The sequence below is a fragment of the Panthera leo genome, chromosome B2, assembly GCF_018350215.1.
Source record: "Panthera leo isolate Ple1 chromosome B2, P.leo_Ple1_pat1.1, whole genome shotgun sequence".
In the NCBI taxonomy this organism is placed as follows: Eukaryota; Metazoa; Chordata; class Mammalia; order Carnivora; family Felidae; genus Panthera; species Panthera leo.
In genome coordinates this window covers 30,336,512-30,353,319 of record NC_056683.1, presented here as the reverse complement: position 1 = coordinate 30,353,319, position 16,808 = coordinate 30,336,512, and the positions used below count along the sequence as shown (strand labels likewise).

General features: G+C 52.8%; 2 protein-coding genes across 23 annotated transcripts; one reads left to right on the top strand and one right to left on the bottom strand.

Moving 5' to 3' along the window:
• Positions 1 to 24: 24 nt before the first annotated feature.
• APOM (apolipoprotein M) lies at positions 25 to 4,655 on the bottom strand. 4 transcript variants are annotated; one of them, XM_042938282.1, is made up of 7 exons: positions 4,568 to 4,628; positions 2,260 to 2,496; positions 1,422 to 1,576; positions 1,063 to 1,136; positions 866 to 964; positions 587 to 685; positions 25 to 164 (listed from the first exon to the last, which is right to left on the bottom strand). In XM_042938282.1, exons 2-7 carry the CDS (start codon positions 2,317 to 2,319, stop codon positions 139 to 141), a joined length of 513 nt encoding a protein of 170 aa, XP_042794216.1. In that variant the 5' UTR covers positions 2,320 to 2,496; positions 4,568 to 4,628; the 3' UTR covers positions 25 to 138. The 4 variants fall into 4 exon arrangements, with proteins under 4 accessions (XP_042794216.1, XP_042794218.1, XP_042794217.1 ...); XM_042938284.1 differs by lacking the exon at positions 2,260 to 2,496 and having other exon boundaries at positions 4,568 to 4,655; XM_042938283.1 differs by lacking the exons at positions 2,260 to 2,496; positions 4,568 to 4,628 and adding an exon at positions 3,895 to 4,250.
• Positions 4,344 to 16,642, top strand: BAG6 (BAG cochaperone 6). 19 transcript variants are annotated; one of them, XM_042938244.1, is made up of 26 exons: positions 4,347 to 4,563; positions 5,240 to 5,366; positions 6,459 to 6,576; positions 6,696 to 6,892; positions 7,126 to 7,179; positions 7,341 to 7,415; positions 8,025 to 8,263; positions 8,789 to 8,918; positions 9,379 to 9,576; positions 9,794 to 10,046; positions 10,401 to 10,478; positions 10,590 to 10,697; positions 10,819 to 10,931; positions 11,038 to 11,122; positions 11,324 to 11,607; positions 12,042 to 12,333; positions 12,491 to 12,660; positions 12,850 to 12,903; positions 13,032 to 13,134; positions 13,230 to 13,354; positions 13,526 to 13,672; positions 13,771 to 13,830; positions 13,940 to 14,086; positions 14,164 to 14,271; positions 14,805 to 14,951; positions 15,237 to 15,418. In XM_042938244.1, exons 2-26 carry the CDS (start codon positions 5,253 to 5,255, stop codon positions 15,330 to 15,332), a joined length of 3,495 nt encoding a protein of 1,164 aa, XP_042794178.1. In that variant the 5' UTR covers positions 4,347 to 4,563; positions 5,240 to 5,252; the 3' UTR covers positions 15,333 to 15,418. The 19 variants fall into 19 exon arrangements, with proteins under 19 accessions (XP_042794183.1, XP_042794190.1, XP_042794186.1 ...); XM_042938241.1 differs by having other exon boundaries at positions 11,035 to 11,122; XM_042938258.1 differs by having other exon boundaries at positions 4,349 to 4,563; positions 11,035 to 11,122; positions 12,282 to 12,333.
• Positions 16,643 to 16,808: the final 166 nt, after the last annotated feature.

Sequence of the window (16,808 nt, the reverse complement as noted above, 5' to 3'; positions counted from 1 at the left end):
GGGACAAACCCAAAATGAGATGAGGATTGAAAAACCATCTTTATTACTCTTGAAAGGGAGCTGGGAGTCTCCAGCTTCTCCCTGCAGCACAACTGCAGCTCCCACCATATCCATCTGGGGCACAGATGAAGCCACAGGTCAGTCACTGGACAGCGCACAGGCCTCTGGTGGGAGGACGGAGAAAAGAAGAGGATGAAAAGGAAGGAAATCCAGGAAGAAAGGCAACACTGGTGGTAACAGGGTAGAGGAAAATGCATTCCTGCTTTTCCCCACATCTAAGAAGGGGTCTCTGAGGCCTTTCCCCCTACATCTCTGCCCCTCTGCCCCATTTATACACCACAAACTCTGAAACCTCTCCTTTGAGTAGCCCAGAGCCCATCCTGGCTCCCTTGGGAGACATCATAGCTCTTGGCCACATCCTTCTGATGTCATCACAGCCTATGACACAAACGGAGGTGTCAACACCGCCATTCTAATGATGTCAGCCTTTGGCCATGTCCTCTGGTGACATCACTTGAGTCCCTTTCATCTGGCACATAAGACTTGGTGAGTCCTAGTCCTCTTCTGTGGGACTTTACCCCCTCACCTTGATTCCTGGGAGTCAGTAAGAAGGCTTTGGAGTCCAAACAAGAGGTCAGGGACTGAAATTCCTCCACACATTTCTCAGGAGGGTGTGGTGAGCGATCTGGAAGGGCAAGGCAGAACCAGGCAGGCCTATCAAAGTCCCTGATTCTTAGCACCACCCTGGTGAGGACCTCATGGAGGCACCCAGCCCTTCCTAGGATGATATCATAGGACCCAGAGTGAGAGGCTCCTGCCCTCCAAGTGTTTCCTCCAACCCTTCCTGCCTGGCCTCTCCACTCACTGTAGAGGAGGAAGCGCTGATAACCCTGGCCTGACTCTTTCAGCATGATTCCACCTGGGCATGAGCTGGAGAAGAGCTTGGTCTTCATGTCTGGGCGCCCTGTTTGGGACAGGGAGGTGGGGAGAGTGTCAGGGCAGAGATGCAAAACCAAGCAAGCCCAGGGGACTTGGGGAGCATGAGGGCTGGAGAGAACCAACCTTCAGTTCTGAGATCTGTGCTCCCCTCAGTCAGGTGGTAGATCCATTTCCGGGGCACACAGAGCCCATTTTTCCTGCAGAAGTGGTGACAAGGAGGAAGGGCTGAGTGGCACCCCAACCACACAATACCAACCTCTATTTATCTTACTTCTTTTTGAAGCCTGGATCCCCTTGGTAGTATCAAGCTACCAAGGTATGGTTGGTTAGGCCCATCTCTCTTCAGAAGGAAACTAATAGAACTGTTGACTCAGTGGGCCAAGAATAGCAGATATCCCAAAGAGCCCAGTTCTTTGTGGGTGGGTGCTCATATTCTGAACAGAGACTGCACCTACTGGTGCCTCTGCCTCCTCACCACTCACGTGCGGATGGTAGCACGAAGCTGGAGCTGTGTGGGGGCAGAGCCTGAAGCCATGTTGAAAACAATGTTGTCCACAGGGTCAAAAGTCGCCAATTCCTCCTTGGTGGGAGCTGCCCCTGCGATAAAGTACCACCGGCCCAGGTGTGGCTCTGGGAACTGCAGAGAACCAGGTGGGGGGGAGGGGATCAGAAAAGGGTGGGTCCCCACTACAAGATCCATTCAACCTCTTCATCATCACTCTTAAGACGGCAAGACTTAGGAGTGGAGTGGTGGCTGTTTTTTTCCAACTAAGGTTTGGGTTATGACAGGGAGCCATTAAGTGAGTTTTCCTTTGTCTCCTCTCAATCACCTTGAGTAACCACCCGCCCCCAATTCTACCATGTCTCCACATTGATGGCCATACTACTATTTTTTTTTACTTGTTCTTGCATTCATTGTCACAAACACACACGCCCTTTCTCCCTTTCCCAGTGTGGCTTCTGGTCACTCAAGGCCACCACCCAAATCCTTCAGAGCCCCCACCATAAGCTCCCCCCATTCGTCCATACCTCTTTCCCATCCACTCCCTGAGTTGTCAGTTGACTGAACTCAGGGCACTGGTAGATGGAGTTAAGGAGAATACCATAGAGGTAGAATAGAGCTGCCCATATTTGGTAGAACATCTTCAGGCAGGAGGGAGCTGGTGCTCTTCGTGAAGTGGCTGGTGCCTTAACTGCTCTCTCCCCCTGCTAGTTACTCAGTCCACTCAGCTTCCAGCCCCCTTGCCTTGACCCTTGACCCTTTCACCTGCTAATGAGTAACTTCAACCTTGTTTTCCAACCCAAGCCTGGATTACTTACAGTGTTTGGGCCTTCCTCCCCCTCTTCTAGATGCCAGTACTCCAGAATACACCCTGACATGTCCAAGGGTCTCTCAAGAATTAGGAAAGCTGAGCCCTCTTAAGTAGAAGCCTGTGGCCTTTCAACCTATATCTGAGCTGGTTTTCTGCTGTGTTGTGCAGCACTGAAGGGAGGTGGACTGATTCATTCATTCACTTAGCAAACTGTTTTGAGTCCCAGCTGTTTGTCAGCTAAGCCCTAGGGACATAAAAATGAATGACATAGTCCCTGGCCTTGAAGCAGTAAAAGGAAAACTAGCTATGTAAACAAAAATCATTGCAATACAACCTGGTAAGTTCTTTAGAACAGGTATGAACTAGGCGCTGGGGCCTGGTGGATGGAAAACTTTCCCTCTGAAGTTTATAATTGGGGAAACAATATGTACACCCCTGAGAAAGTTCGTGGACATGAGTCTATTTGTTCAACATTTATTACTACAAGAGGCTACATAATCTAACGGTTAGAGGATAGGTGCTGGTGTTAGACAGAGAGGGTGCAAACCCTAACTCCACTATTTGTTAGATCTTGGACAATTTTATGAATCTATGTCTGTTTTTTATTTGTAAAATGACCAAATCATCAATCTGCTAGGATTAAAAGAGACAATGCACATAAAGTCCTTAACAAAGGCCTGCACATAGTTAAGTCCAAAGTAAATATTCGCCATAACTAATGCTTGTAAAAGCACTTACTACAGTTTCTGGTGGGTTTTAGGTTCTCAAATAATAGTAAGGAGAGCCAAGTGGGTGGAGCAGTTAATGCAATGAAAGATGGCTTCCTTAATAGATTATGTATAACCCACAGACTGCCAAAAAATTTGTTCTGAGAGGTGAGGTTGCTATGCGCTTGCGATTTAATGAAAAGAACAAAATTTGGGTGATGGGTATATGAGGGCTCATTATTACTATTTACGGGTAATGTTTGTTACTTTTTATCATAAAAAACAAATACATATAAAATACAACAACTTATTGGTAGAAGTGCTCTACCCGGGGTCTGGTAGGTCTGGATTTGTCAGTTCTGCCACTTACTTTCGCCTAGGTATAGTCATCTATAAATTGTAAGTAGCAACTATCCTAGGTGTTGAAAGGCTTTTAAGGACAGTACGCAAAACCCTTAGTAAAGTGGCTGACACAAACCAAGAGCTCTCTAAACAGGTGTTTATTAGAACTCTTAACCGAAATGGTCCTTGGGACCTGGGTAGAAACTACGAATCCCAGAAAGGCTATGGACACCGCAGCCAGGCACACCGGCAGCAACCGGCCTGGCTGGGAAAGTTGCAGCGCCAGGGGGCCAAGGCCCTGGCCCGAGGGCAGCGGGTGGGCTAGAGGGCTTAGGCAGCGAACACCGTCCCGCCTGCCCGCGGACCCGGGGCTTGCGGAAGCCCTTCAACACCCCCTTCAAAACCCCAGGGTCAGATTCTTGTGTTTCGGTCCAATCTGAGTCCATTTGCTCCTAATTCCCAAACTCTGAGGTCCCCTTTTTGACGAAAGTCCTAAAAAACAGTAAATCCTAGTTTCTCCAAAACATGGCGCGTCCCCTTGGCCGCACATCGCCGGCGAAGAACATGGCGCCCACAGCCCGCCAAACGCCCACCGAGCAGAACCGAGGTCAGCCCCAACGACGCGACGGCACGCCCAGCTCGCGAACCACCTCCAACCGTCTAAGGAAAGGATGACTTCCGGAGGCGCCGAAGGAGTAGAGAGCCTCGAGGGCCAGAGTGACAAGACAGAATTTTAGGAGGCCAGGACAGTGCCGCCTTAAATTCTCTGCCGGCCACGACTTTAATAACATGGATTGATGAGGCGCAATCCCCAGTCCCCAAACTCCAAGTTGCATACAACTGTCCAAAGCTTCTCGAGGCGTAGAGTCTCATCTAGTAATTTTTTTCAGGCATTTATAGTAGCCACCTCAACCTCCCACAGCTCAAGCGCGTGCACAGAAGAAATGAACAGCGTCAGCGGGGGTGGGCGGTGCCCAAGAGTGTACGCATGCGTAGAGCGACGCACGCAGGCGCAGTACGGTCCCCCGGGCGACGGTGGCCGCGGCTCCTCGGGGTGCTCGGCTCCCTCCCATCCAGGCCGGCCCCGGCCCGTCTCGCCCCAAGGAACTCATTGTTGGGGGCCGCGAACTTTCTCATCGTGCCCCACAAAAGTAAATCTTGGGGACCTGGGGGAGCCGGAAGTACCGCCTTGCGATCCCCAAATACTATCGGGGAAACGGAAGTGGCCATCGGTGGCAAGTTGGGGGAGACCGGAAGTGACGGTACCTTGGGGAAGTCGGGGGCGGAGTCCGGGGTGGTGGTGGTGTGTGTGGGTGTGTGTGTGGGGTGTGTGTGTGTGTGTGTGTGTGTGTGTGTGTGTTTGGTGTGTGTTGGTTCCGGCGCTCTGCTGGAGCGTCGAGGGAAGGTGGAAGAGGGGGGCAGTCAGCTAGCCAGTCTGGCCCCCCGTGAGTGTCCGTCATCTCGGGTCTGTCGTGACTTAGGCGGGTTCGATGGGCGTGGCGCGCGTGCGCGAAACCACTGTCTCCGCAGAGTCTGGCGCGACCCCCCCCCCCCCCCCCCCCAGCTCTCGCGTGTCCCCCAGGGTTTGCCGAACTTTGGGGCCTTTGTCGTATCGCGACTGATGATGACACTGGTCTCCTTTTCTTATCTTTCCTGCTTCCTAGCCTGAGTGGCCCTCCCTTATTGTGATTGGCACTGTGGAGCCCCTCCCATCTCTCCCTGTCTTCTAGCTCTCTGTGCCGTCGATCTCCTGCCCTTTGTGTTTCTCTCCCTGTGCCCCGGAATCAGAAGGGGGATGGGGGCGGGTGTGTGTGTGTGTGTGCTTGTGTGGGAGAAACTCTTTAGGTATTAGGGCGGAGACTCAGGCTGGGAAGGCTTCCGGGTGTATAAAATCTGCTTTGGGCGACAGCAGGCCTCCCTCCCTCCATTCTTCCTTAGAGAGCTGTCGGCCATGGAGCCCAGTGATACTACCAGTACCACTACCAGTATGGAGGAGCCTGACAGCCTGGAGGTGCTGGTGAAGACCTTGGACTCTCAGACTCGGACCTTTATTGTGGGGGCCCAGGTGAGACCCCAGTATTTCTGGAAGACCCCCATTCACCCTTCTTCTTGTAGTCCCCTTATTCTGAGAGAAGAGCCTGGTTTTTTTGGGGGGGGGTCCTCAAATCTTTCATCGGTTCCTTTGTTCATGATCTAGACAGGATACTTTCTGGTGTTGCTTGTTGAGTGGGAAGGTATGGATGAGGCAGATTTCATTCTGCCTTTTTCCACTGTGATAGAACTCATGCAGAGGGAAATATGGAGGAAGGGGGAAATCTGTGCCATCATCATGAGGGAACCCCAGCCCAAAGGGACAGACCTAGCTCTTGCTTTTGGGAAGGGAAACAGAATGGAGATCCAAAACACAAGTCTTAAAAGCAAAAATTGGTCAAATCTGTACTCTGTTTTTAAAGGCTGGAAATCAGAGCCCATAGTGCAGGTAGAGCCCTAATAGGCTATTGAGTGGATTTTCTAGTATTTGTGGCATAATTTGAGTCTTGATTGTAATGCCACAGACACAGCTGTTTATGCCATTAATTCCTCTAATACTTGGAGAGAAAATCATGAGGTCTGTAGTTTTTAAAACACATACAAGAAGACCATGTAGACTTTTGTGATTAGATGTATGTAAACATTCTGGTACTTCCCAAGAGTATGTTGTCCAGTTAGGAAAGTGTTTGCTCTTTTCTCTTTTTCTACTTAGTTGAGTTTTCTGGCTTGATTTTCCACCCCACCTTCCTTATCATTGCGTTTATTTTGGAGATTGCGGAGTTGTATCATTTTGTGTTTGGGGAGGGGTCATTGGTATCTTTAGACACACATTCCTTTGGGAGCCAGGGAGAGAAGTGAAGGTCAGTTAGCTTTTCTGTATCCAGCCATGTGATTTTCTTCTGGGCATATAACCTGAACTTTGTTAACATTTATTGTCTGTTTTGACAGGTGTTAACACGTCTTAGTTTGGGGCTTTGCACAATAATTACCTCACAATCAAGACAAATGGGTAGTGATTTTATGATTGGGTGATTTTTACCCCTCATGCCCAAAAGTCGGTTGTCCGCCTTCTGTCCTTTCCCTTTCCTACATTAGCTGATAGTTTTTTATTTCTGTTACCTTGCAGATGAATGTAAAGGAATTTAAGGAGCACATCGCTGCCTCTGTCAGCATTCCCTCTGAGAAACAACGGCTCATCTATCAGGGACGAGTTCTGCAGGATGATAAGAAGCTCCAGGAATACAGTAAGAGTTTGGGGGAGGCAGTTTAGAGGTTGAGGCAGCTGTCTAGAGGGATGAACTGAGGCCTTGAGCTTACCTGATCATATAATGCTTTGGTGTGTATCTTTTTTTTTTCCCTGCAGATGTTGGGGGAAAGGTTATTCACCTGGTGGAACGGGCTCCTCCTCAGACGCAGCTCCCTTCTGGGGCATCTTCTGGGATAGGGTCTGCCTCAGCCACCCATGGTGGGGGACCCCCGCCTGGTACTCGGGGGCCTGGGGCCTCTGTTCATGACCGGAATGCCAACAGCTATGTCATGGTTGGAACCTTCAATCTTCCTGTAAGCTTGTGTTCCACATAGGATGGTTTTTGTGGGGAAGGGTGGTTTGGTTGTGGTAATGGCAGAGAGCTTATAAGACAGGTGTCTTGGTCTTTAGATTGGGTTTCCAGGGCCCTGAGGTCTGATATGACCTCAGTCTTTGAGAAAGAGTGGGGCTCTAGAGAATGAGTTGAAGGTGTGGGGGCCTTAGTATTTGGCTTCTCCCAGAGCAACTTCCCTTACCCTTTTCTCAGAGTGACGGCTCTGCTGTGGATGTTCACATCAACATGGAACAGGCCCCGATTCAGGTATCACGGGCCTGGGAGGGTCAGGGAAGGGGATCTGGGAGAAGGAGGCCATGAGGTGGGGGGCGAACCTGGCCAAGGAGATGGCTGGGACCTGCTTCAGTGGGTGGTAGAGTTCATGGCTTCATCTCAGGTGTACCCTGATTTTCCCTCTCTTATCGTAGAGTGAGCCCCGAGTACGGCTGGTGATGGCTCAGCACATGATCAGAGATATACAGACCTTACTTTCTCGGATGGAGGTCAGTGGACAAGGCTGTCTAGGGTCTGTCTGTCTCTTCATTCTCCCTTACCCCTCTTGTCTCCGCCTGGTGGTGAAGGCATGACTGGCCATATCAGTTGGATTGTCCTTGTCTAATCTGGTCTCTTCTCTGCAGTCTTCAGTCTTTGGGGCAGGAAAAAGTATCTTTGTCAGCCTATCTTGTTCCTGCCAATTCTCTGGGTGCCTGGTATCCGGGAAGTTTGTTTCAAACTTGTCAGATAATTCTCACGGCTGCTTCTTTCAATTATAGAAGCAGTTCATGCTTTTTTAGTTTCTAAATTGCTATAGTTGATACTATTTCCATTAGTTTGTGTCGTGGCTGTAGCTTGTGACCTTTCTTTCTTTTTTTGTGGGGATTTAGCGAACCATACTTTTTGTATTTTGCTAGTAATTTGCAAGTAAAACAGCTATTTGTTGTGCCTCTTATTTAAGTTTTACGTTGGTGGCTAGGGAATCAAAGAGGCCAATGCAAAGCCCTGCCTTCAGGGAGCCCAGCTAGAGCTCCTTCTCCACTCAGTCTCCTTTGTCCTGGGTAATTCTCTGCAGCAGTCTCACCCTGCCTTTGGTATCCTGAATCCCTCCCCTTTAGTGTCGAGGGGGACCCCAAGCACAGCACAGTCAGCCGCCCCCACAGACGCCAACCGTGGCCCCGGAGTCTGTAGCCTTGAGTTCTCAAACATCAGAACCAGTTGAAAGTGAAGTGCCTCCTCGGGAGCCCATGGAGGCCGAAGAAGTGGAGGAGCGTGCCCCAGCCCAGAGCCCGGAGCTCACCCCTTCCGGCCCAGCTCCAGCGGGCCCAACACCTGCCCCAGAGACCAATGCACCCAAGTGAGAAACAGAGGGACCCTTTGGGAGGGGGTTTGGGGATCCCAAGTGAAGTGTGAGAGCCAAGAAGGATATGATGGGAGAAGACGGCTGCTTGACAGTCTCTCCTATAGGGCTAGTGTCGGGGGTGGGGGGGGTGGGCAGGGAGAGGCTCTGGACCGGCTGATGAGGTTAGAGTTGGCATCTGAGCCAGAAGCACTGCTGTCCCTGGGGCAAGAAAGTCCAGATGGTGTTTCCTGAGCCTGATTAAGATTCTCTCTCTTGAGTTCTCACAGGCCACGCCTCTTTCTTCAGAGTTAGTTTCTTGTCATCACAGGTATAGAATCATGTGGGAAAGGGAGAAGCAGTGTATTTTCTCTTGTCTTCCCGTGGGTACAGGTAAAGCACAGATGCTCTGCTTGTCCTAGAGGGGATTGGGCCAGGGGTCCGGGAGGCTGCGGACAGACAGGGCAGGTGTAGTGTGTGTCAACTTTGAGGTTAGGGGTCTGAGGAGAGCCTTGGCTCACTGCCTCTCGGGGTTGCCCACAGCCATCCTTCCCCTGCGGAGTATGTTGAAGTGCTCCAGGAGCTACAGCGGCTTGAGAGCCGCCTCCAGCCCTTCCTGCAGCGCTACTATGAGGTTCTGGGCGCTGCCGCCACCACGGACTACAACAACAACGTGAGCCCCGCCTACCCCCTCACCCCCATTTGTCCCAAATGGAATAGGCCGAAATACAGCTAATCCTTTCCCCAGAAAAAGACATTGTCTGCAACAGAATGATTCCTCTTTAGACTCGTAAGTGATGTTTTCCTTGTTTATAGGGAGGGTCATCATCTCTGTGATACTTACTGTCTTTGTACCTTTTCATACCTTGGGTTAATTAGGAAACTTAGGCAGAGTAAGGAAATTTAGCAGATGATGCTGTACTGATTTGCCGTAGGGTTTGTTGTAATAGGAAACTTTCCGTGTGCACGAAGTAGAATTTATTTATAGAGGTTGGGTCTACTTGAAAGCTTCCGAGGCTACGCCTGGGGGTGTAGAGAATGTGGTGTCATTCACAGGTGTTACTGCTTTTGTTATTGACGTTCGTCCCAGCCTAATATTTTTGGCCTTTCTATGCTTGACCCTGGGGATATAGCAAGAGGGCCGCGAAGAGGACCAGCGCTTGATCAACTTGGTGGGGGAGAGCCTACGGCTGCTGGGCAACACTTTTGTGGCGCTGTCTGACCTGCGCTGCAACCTGGCCTGTGCGCCCCCACGACACCTGCATGTGGTCCGGCCCATGTCTCACTACACCACCCCCATGGTGCTCCAGCAGGCAGCCATTCCCATCCAGGTGGGTCTGAGGGGAGGAGCCTGGTGTGAGGGAGACCGCATGGCTGGTGGTGGCATGACCCAGGGTAGCTACCAGGTTTGACAGTAGTGAGAAGAGGTGGGGACTTTAGAAATATGTAGTGACGGAGAATGGGGGAGACTTCGGAAGTATATCACGGAGTGCCATGGGTTAGGCTCTTGTTTTACTCACTTTTGTGTCATTCATCTGTCTCCTCCAGATCAACGTGGGAACCACCGTGACCATGACGGGGAATGGGACTCGGCCCCCCCCGACTTCTAATGCGGAGGCAGCTCCCCCTGGTCCTGGGCAGGCCTCATCCCTGGCTCCCACTTCTACCACTGTCGAGTCCTCAACCGAGGGTGTTCCCCCGCCAGGGCCGGCTCCCCCCCCGACCACCAGCCACCCAAGGGTCATCCGGATTTCCCACCAGAGCGTGGAACCTGTAGTTATGATGCACATGAACATCCAAGGTGAGTTAGGATTGGTTGTTGGTAGAGAAGAGCAACGTGGCTTGGGAGGGGGCTTTGTAGCGAGGTGTGAGAGAGGGAGGGTGGGGAAGGGAGAAGTCAGGGGTGATGGAGGTAGCAGGGTTAACCAGACTAGAAACTTTTCAGTTGGCATGCGTGGGGAGGGGCAGGAGTGACTGCTTGTCCTTGCAGTTTTGTTTGCATGGTGAAGGGAGTGCCGCCTTCCTGTCTAGATGGAGGGAGAGGCAGGCTTTTTGGTGGGGGGAGTAGCGGCCTGAAGGACGCCAGTCTCAGGAGGATATAGTTAGGCTTTGGCCTCGCCTATCTCAGGGCTACTCTCTCTGTCTCCTTACCCAGATTCTGGCACACAGCCCGGTGGAGTTCCGAGTGCTCCCACTGGCCCCCTAGGACCCCCTGGTCATGGCCAAACCCTGGGTAAGAGTGAGGGCATCAGAGCAGGCAGAGCTCTGGGTAGAGAAGGGGTAGGGCCGAATGGGTGGGCTGAAGGGGGTCCAGGTTCAAGGTTACATCAGACCCGCCCCCCAGGCTCCACCCTCATCCAGCTGCCCTCCCTGCCCCCTGAGTTCATGCACGCCGTCGCCCACCAGATCACTCATCAGGCCATGGTGGCAGCTGTTGCCTCCGCGGCCGCAGGTAATAACCTGGAAGGGGAAGTTTGGGAGGCGGGGCACGGTCCACGTGGTGGGTGCCGTTGGCTGGCAGTCAGGGGCCCAGCCTTCAGCCCTCTCCGGTCTCTCCCCTCTGCCACCCACAGGACAGCAGGTGCCGGGTTTCCCGACAGCTCCGACCCGGGTGGTGATTGCTCGGCCTACCCCTCCACAGGCTCGGCCTTCCCATCCTGGGGGGCCCCCAATCTCGGGTACTCTAGTGAGTAAGGGTGGAGGGGTTCTGGTGGGGAAGTTCGGGGAGAGAATCCTGTGGTGGGGAATGAAAAGGGCAGGACTGAAAGCCCCCTTTGTTCTCCCTTCAGCAGAGCGCTGGACTAGGTACCAATGCCTCTTTGGCCCAGATGGTGAGCGGCCTCGTGGGGCAGCTTCTTATGCAGCCCGTTCTTGTGGGTGAGTCCTCGTTCTTCCCTGTCTCCAGCTGTAGTCACTCCCATGGCCCTGCAGGCTGATGCTCCTTAATCTCCTTACTGGTGCTTCCCAGTTCTCTCCATAGGTCCTTCGTTCTTGCTTTCTTGCTGGGAAGATCAGAATGGAAATGCTGTGGGGTCTCGTTTCTCTGGATTTCATCTTATTTTCTTTTGGCCTCTGTAGCTCAGGGGACCCCAGGAATGGCACCACCTCCAGCCCCTGCCACTGCTTCAGCCAGTGCAGGCACCACCAACACAGCAACCACAGCTGGTCCTGCCCCCGGGGGACCCGCCCAGCCTCCACCCCCTCAACCCTCAGCGGCCGATCTTCAGTTCTCACAGCTCCTAGGGAACCTGCTGGGTCCTGCGGGGCCAGGGGCCGGAGGGCCTGGCATGGCTTCTCCCACCATCACCGTGGCGATGCCTGGTGTCCCTGCCTTTCTCCAGGGCATGACTGACTTTCTGCAGGTAAGTGCCTAGCTTGCTCATCACTTCACCCTTTCCCTTGGCTAGGCCAGGCGCTGGTGCCTTGTTGCTGTGGTATTGCTGCTGGGCTACAGTCTCTGGTGGCATGTCGGTGGGAGGGAGCCTTGGGAATTTGTGGACTCGGATTCCCACCCACCCCTGCCCCGATTTGGAGATGAGGAAATTGAGGCTGTGAAAGCGAAGTAATTGGTGTTGCTGCTTTGTAACCTACCCCATCGAGAGGGAGAGAGGGTCGGTGCTCTGCCCCATCCTGCCGCTGTGTAACTATGTGTGCGCATTGTGCTTTGGGGAGTAAAGAGCAGATTACAGCTCTCCATCTTCCACGGCCCTCTTGGTTTGTGCCTTTCTGGTGTTGTTTTACATCCTTGTCTCCGTGTTCACCTTGTGTTCTGTTGTTTGTTCCTTCTCTTTGCCAGGCGACGCAGACGGCCCCTCCGCCCCCCCCGCCACCCCCACCCCCACCCCCGGCCCCAGAGCAGCAGACCATGCCCCCACCAGGGTCCCCTTCTGGTGGCGCAGGGAGTCCTGGAGGCCTGGGTCTTGAGAGCCTTTCACCGGAGTTTTTTACCTCCGTGGTGCAGGGCGTGCTGAACTCCCTGCTGGGCTCCCTGGGGGCTCGGGCTGGCAGTAGTGAAAGTATTGCTGCTTTCATACAGCGCCTCAGTGGATCAAGCAACATCTTTGAGCCTGGGGCTGATGGGGCCCTCGGTGAGCAAATTGGGAGTGCCTTGGCCTTCTACAGGGAGGGATAGGTCGATGGTCTCTGTTGAGGGGTATTGCCGAGGTGGGATGAGGCCAATGGGCTTGTGGTGGGTGGGCAGGCCAGGTGGTAGAGGCCGCTGCTGACTTCTGTCCCTGTTTCTAGGATTCTTTGGGGCCCTACTCTCTCTGCTGTGCCAGAACTTTTCCATGGTGGATGTGGTGATGCTTCTTCATGGGCATTTCCAGCCACTGCAGCGGCTCCAGCCCCAGCTGCGATCCTTTTTCCACCAGCACTACCTGGGTGGCCAAGAGCCCACACCTGGTAACATACGGGTAAATGAAGATCTTGGACCCCAGAGCTCTCTTTCTCGTCACTTTCTGTTCTTTATTCCTGACTCTGTTTATCTGTCATCTAAAGCTATGATTGCTCCAGCTCAAGCCCTGGACTTACTGGAGGTAGAGGGGAGGGCAGTGTCTTGAGGGCTGGGGCTTGGATCTAAACTTGCGCTGTTTCCCCCATAGACGGCAACCCACACGTTGATCACAGGGCTGGAAGAGTACGTGCGGGAGAGTTTTGTGAGTACCCCTCACATTCCCTCTTCTCCTGGGTCCCGTCAGGGTAGCTCCTGTTCCTGCTACCGCTTTTGGTTCCTGGTCTCCCAGGGTTCCTGATTCGGAGGGTCTTTGTGTGTGTTGTTTCTCAGTCTTTGGTGCAGGTTCAGCCAGGGGTGGACATCATCCGGACAAACCTGGAATTTCTCCAAGAGCAGTTCAATAGCATCGCTGCTCATGTGCTGCACTGCACAGGTCAGGGGCAGCGGGGCTGGGGGGCCGGGGGGCGGGGGTGTTAGATGTGCAGAGCTGTCGGGTGCCAGCATCTCCTCCTTGTGTCTTGCCCACAGACAGTGGATTTGGGGCCCGCCTGCTTGAGTTGTGTAACCAGGGCCTGTTTGAATGCCTGGCCCTCAACCTGCACTGCTTGGGGGGACAGCAGATGGAGCTTGCCGCGGTCATCAATGGCCGAATTGTAAGCACAACCTCCGCCCCAGAGCCCCAGCCTTCTGTTTCCTTGGGTTTCCATTCTCTCTGGTATCCTGCGGTTTTTATTTTTTCTCCCCCAACTGCTGTCCTTTACTCTTTGACACTTCTCAAGAGCTCGTTGAAGATGCTGTGTTCTAAGGCTGCTTTCTGCCCTCAGCGTCGCATGTCTCGTGGGGTGAACCCGTCCTTGGTGAGCTGGCTGACCACTATGATGGGACTGAGGCTTCAGGTGGTTCTGGAGCACATGCCCGTAGGCCCTGATGCCATTCTCAGATATGTTCGCAGGGTTGGTGATCCCCCCCAGGTAAGGGACCCAGATGGGCTCTGGGGTCAGGGGACTTGAGGGAACTGGAGAGGCCTGAGACGGCTTTCTGTGTTCTCCTTCTCTGTCCAATTTTATAGCCACTTCCTGAGGAGCCAATGGAAGTTCAGGGATCAGAGAGAACTTCCCCTGAGCCTCAGGTACCAAGGAGAGTTGAGGGGCCAGGTGATGTGGAGTGGGGGACCGGGGGCGGGAGGACTGGAGCTGGGCGTGCTGAAGCCCGTGTCTTCCCACGTGTCTGGCTCCCAGCGGGAGAATGCTTCCCCAGCCCCTGGAACAACAGCAGAAGAGGCCATGTCCCGAGGTCCGCCTCCTGCTCCTGAGGGTGGCGGCTCCCGTGACGAACAGGATGGAGCTTCAGCTGAGACAGAACCTTGGGCGGCCGCAGTCCCCCCAGTAAGTGTCGGGAGGTGGGCCGGTGGGCCAAGGCAGCTGAAAGTTGTGCCAGTTACTCATCCCCTTTTCATCCCCAGGAGTGGGTTCCGATTATCCAGCAGGACATTCAGAGCCAGCGGAAGGTGAAGCCGCAGCCTCCCCTGAGCGATGCCTACCTCAGTGGTATGCCTGCCAAGAGACGCAAGGTTGGTCTGCTTCTTCCCTGAGGATCTCTCTTTATCCAAATTCCCCTGTCGTGCTTAGAATCCAATTATTCAGAGTCAAGGAATTCTTCCTAGTTTAGTCCCGTCATTTAATGGCTGAGGACACCTTCCCGGGGATTGACTTGCTCACGGTCGCTGCAGCACACCTTCATGTTAGCATTTGCCAGCAGTCCTGTCCTCCCTCAGCTGCCTGGTGGCTAGGAATGTGACTAGGGCCTATTTTCCTTAAGGTGGGCTTCCTCTTGTGGACTAGCCAGCTCAGAATGCTGGCTGGCCTGACTCATCCTGCCCCTCTTATTTTGAAGAGTGAGTCCACACACTCAAATGCCATGTTTCGGCCAGAGCCGAATAAAACAAAACTAGGAAGGTATCTCTGCTGTCAAAACCGCCTGGACTAGTCCCCTTCTCTCCACTAGCATAGGAACTCAGTGGTTGATTCCTGGAAAGGGTGAGCTGGGTGGTGGCACTGGATCTGACGTTGATCCTCTTTTCCCTCCCGACCCCCTGTCCCCCAGACGATGCAGGGTGAGGGCCCCCAGCTGCTTCTCTCAGAGGCCGTGAGCCGGGCAGCTAAGGCAGCCGGAGCTCGGCCCCTGACGAGCCCTGAGAGCCTGAGCCGGGACCTGGAGGCACCAGAGGTTCAGGAGAGCTACAGGCAGCAGGTGCCCCCACCTTGAAGCAGGATAGGGATGGTCTAGTGGGAGGGGTTGGGCTAGGGCCCCTCTTTTCTGATCTTTTCAGAGATGAACTGGTCAGTCTGGGGCTACCATGTGATTTTTTTAAAGAGTTTTTCCCTAGTGGCATCTGGGAAGGCTCGGCGATACCATATTGGGCTGACAGTGTGGCTGGTGGGGAAGTGTTAGCTTCTAAGGGATGGCCTTGCGTGCTTGCTGGGATCCTAGGGGCCTGGCCGCTGCCCCTCCGACCTGCTTGCTCTCTCTCTCTAGCTCCGGGCTGATATACAAAAGCGACTGCAGGAAGACCCCAACTACAGCCCCCAGCGCTTCCCTAATGCCCACCGGGCCTTTGCTGATGATCCCTAGTTCTTGTGGCCCTCCCTCATCAGGGGACCATTTCCCCCATCTTCCTTCACAGTATTTAAGAAATAAAAGTCAGATTTTCCTGGCTCTTTGGTCTTTAAATTGTCTTCCTTAAATAGCCTAAGTACTTCAGGGGCGTCTGACTCCGGCTCCAGTCATGATCTCAGGGTTCAGGAGTTTTGAGCCCCCATCTGGCTCTCTGCTCTCAGCCTAGAGCCTGCTTCAGAAACTGTTCCCCCTTGCTCTCTGCCCCTCCCCCACTCACACATGCCCTCTCAAAAATGAAAACAGTACATTGTCTTCTCTGAACTTGTTTAAAATTAAGAATTTCTAGGAACCTAGCTGTGTAAGACCACTTTTAACCTTTCCCTGGGAGATGTGCACTACCATGGTTTACTGTTCATGTAGCACAACACTAAAATGAGCCTGTTGACAGCGACAGCCCTTTACAGGGAACATTTTCATGCAGGAGCATTTTTTTTTTTTTTTAAATTTAGAGTGAGGGCCTATGCGTGCGAGTTGGGGATGGGCAGAGAGGGAGAGAGAATCCCAAGCAGGTTCCCGGTTGTCCTCGCCAGAGTTCCACTATTTGGGGCTTGAGCTCACAAACTGAGATCCTGACCTTTAACCACCTGAGCCACCCAGGCACCCCAAAAGCATTTTACATGTGAATAAAAGAGTTCAGAGAGGACAAAACTTACTCCAGGCTAGCATAGGGCTGTCAGACTATCCAGTAAAAAGCCTTTTAATTTCCAAGCAGCTGCAGACCTCAATACACTCTTAGCAGGCCTAGCCAAGTTTGACAATGGTGGAACTCCTCTACCTGGTCCAAGGAGCCTACTGTTCATGCTTAAATGGAGTCCATGACAACTTTAAAGGCATGTCCTCTCAAGTTTGTGGCCAGGACCAAAACGACACAAGGATGCCAATCCTTTGCTACTCCCTTTGAGATGCAGTTGTGGTCCCCTCCCTGTTTGTTAGCTCCGTGCTGGACCAACTGGATGTGGCAGAAGAGCCCTGCTAAGGCCAGGTCCTACACTTTACAGCAGCCACCAGGACCTCTTTGAGCACTAGCTCAAGGACATAATTGGCCTGATGTCCTAGTGACAGTCCAGTGGGATTCTACCTTCCAGGTGTGCCACCAAAGCCCCAGACACCTGAGGGTAGCCCTATGTGACCAGCCCAACCATCAGCTGCAGACTGGTAACCAACAGACCTCACTCACTGGCACAAGAAACCGATCGCCCAGTGGAAGCCAGCTCTAATTCCCAATCCATAAGACTTCAATATACAATAAAATGGTCAAATTTTGAGATAGCTCGTTACAACAGATCACCGAGGTAAGTAAATTCTGTAAAACCACTTCACTGGGGACTGTACTATGCTACAAAAAGATTGCAAACAACCAACCCATCCCCAAAATCATTTCAGAAAAATTTTTTAATCCTTTTATTACTCTTTTTTAACAAACGGCCCCAG

Coding starts and splice junctions, on each gene's coding strand:
- APOM (XM_042938280.1), bottom strand. CDS start 2,082: ATGTTCTACCAAATATGGGCAGCTCTATTCTACCTCTATGGTATTCTC. Junction 1,577..1,968: donor AGGGAGTGGATGGGAAAGAG/GTATGGACGAAT, acceptor GGTTCTCTGCAG/TTCCCAGAGCCACACCTGGG. Junction 965..1,062: donor CACAGATCTCAGAACTGAAG/GTTGGTTCTCTC, acceptor TGTCCCAAACAG/GGCGCCCAGACATGAAGACC.
- BAG6 (XM_042938241.1), top strand. CDS start 5,253: ATGGAGCCCAGTGATACTACCAGTACCACTACCAGTATGGAGGAGCCT. Junction 13,673..13,770: donor GGGTTGGTGATCCCCCCCAG/GTAAGGGACCCA, acceptor CCAATTTTATAG/CCACTTCCTGAGGAGCCAAT. Junction 14,272..14,804: donor TGCCTGCCAAGAGACGCAAG/GTTGGTCTGCTT, acceptor CCTGTCCCCCAG/ACGATGCAGGGTGAGGGCCC.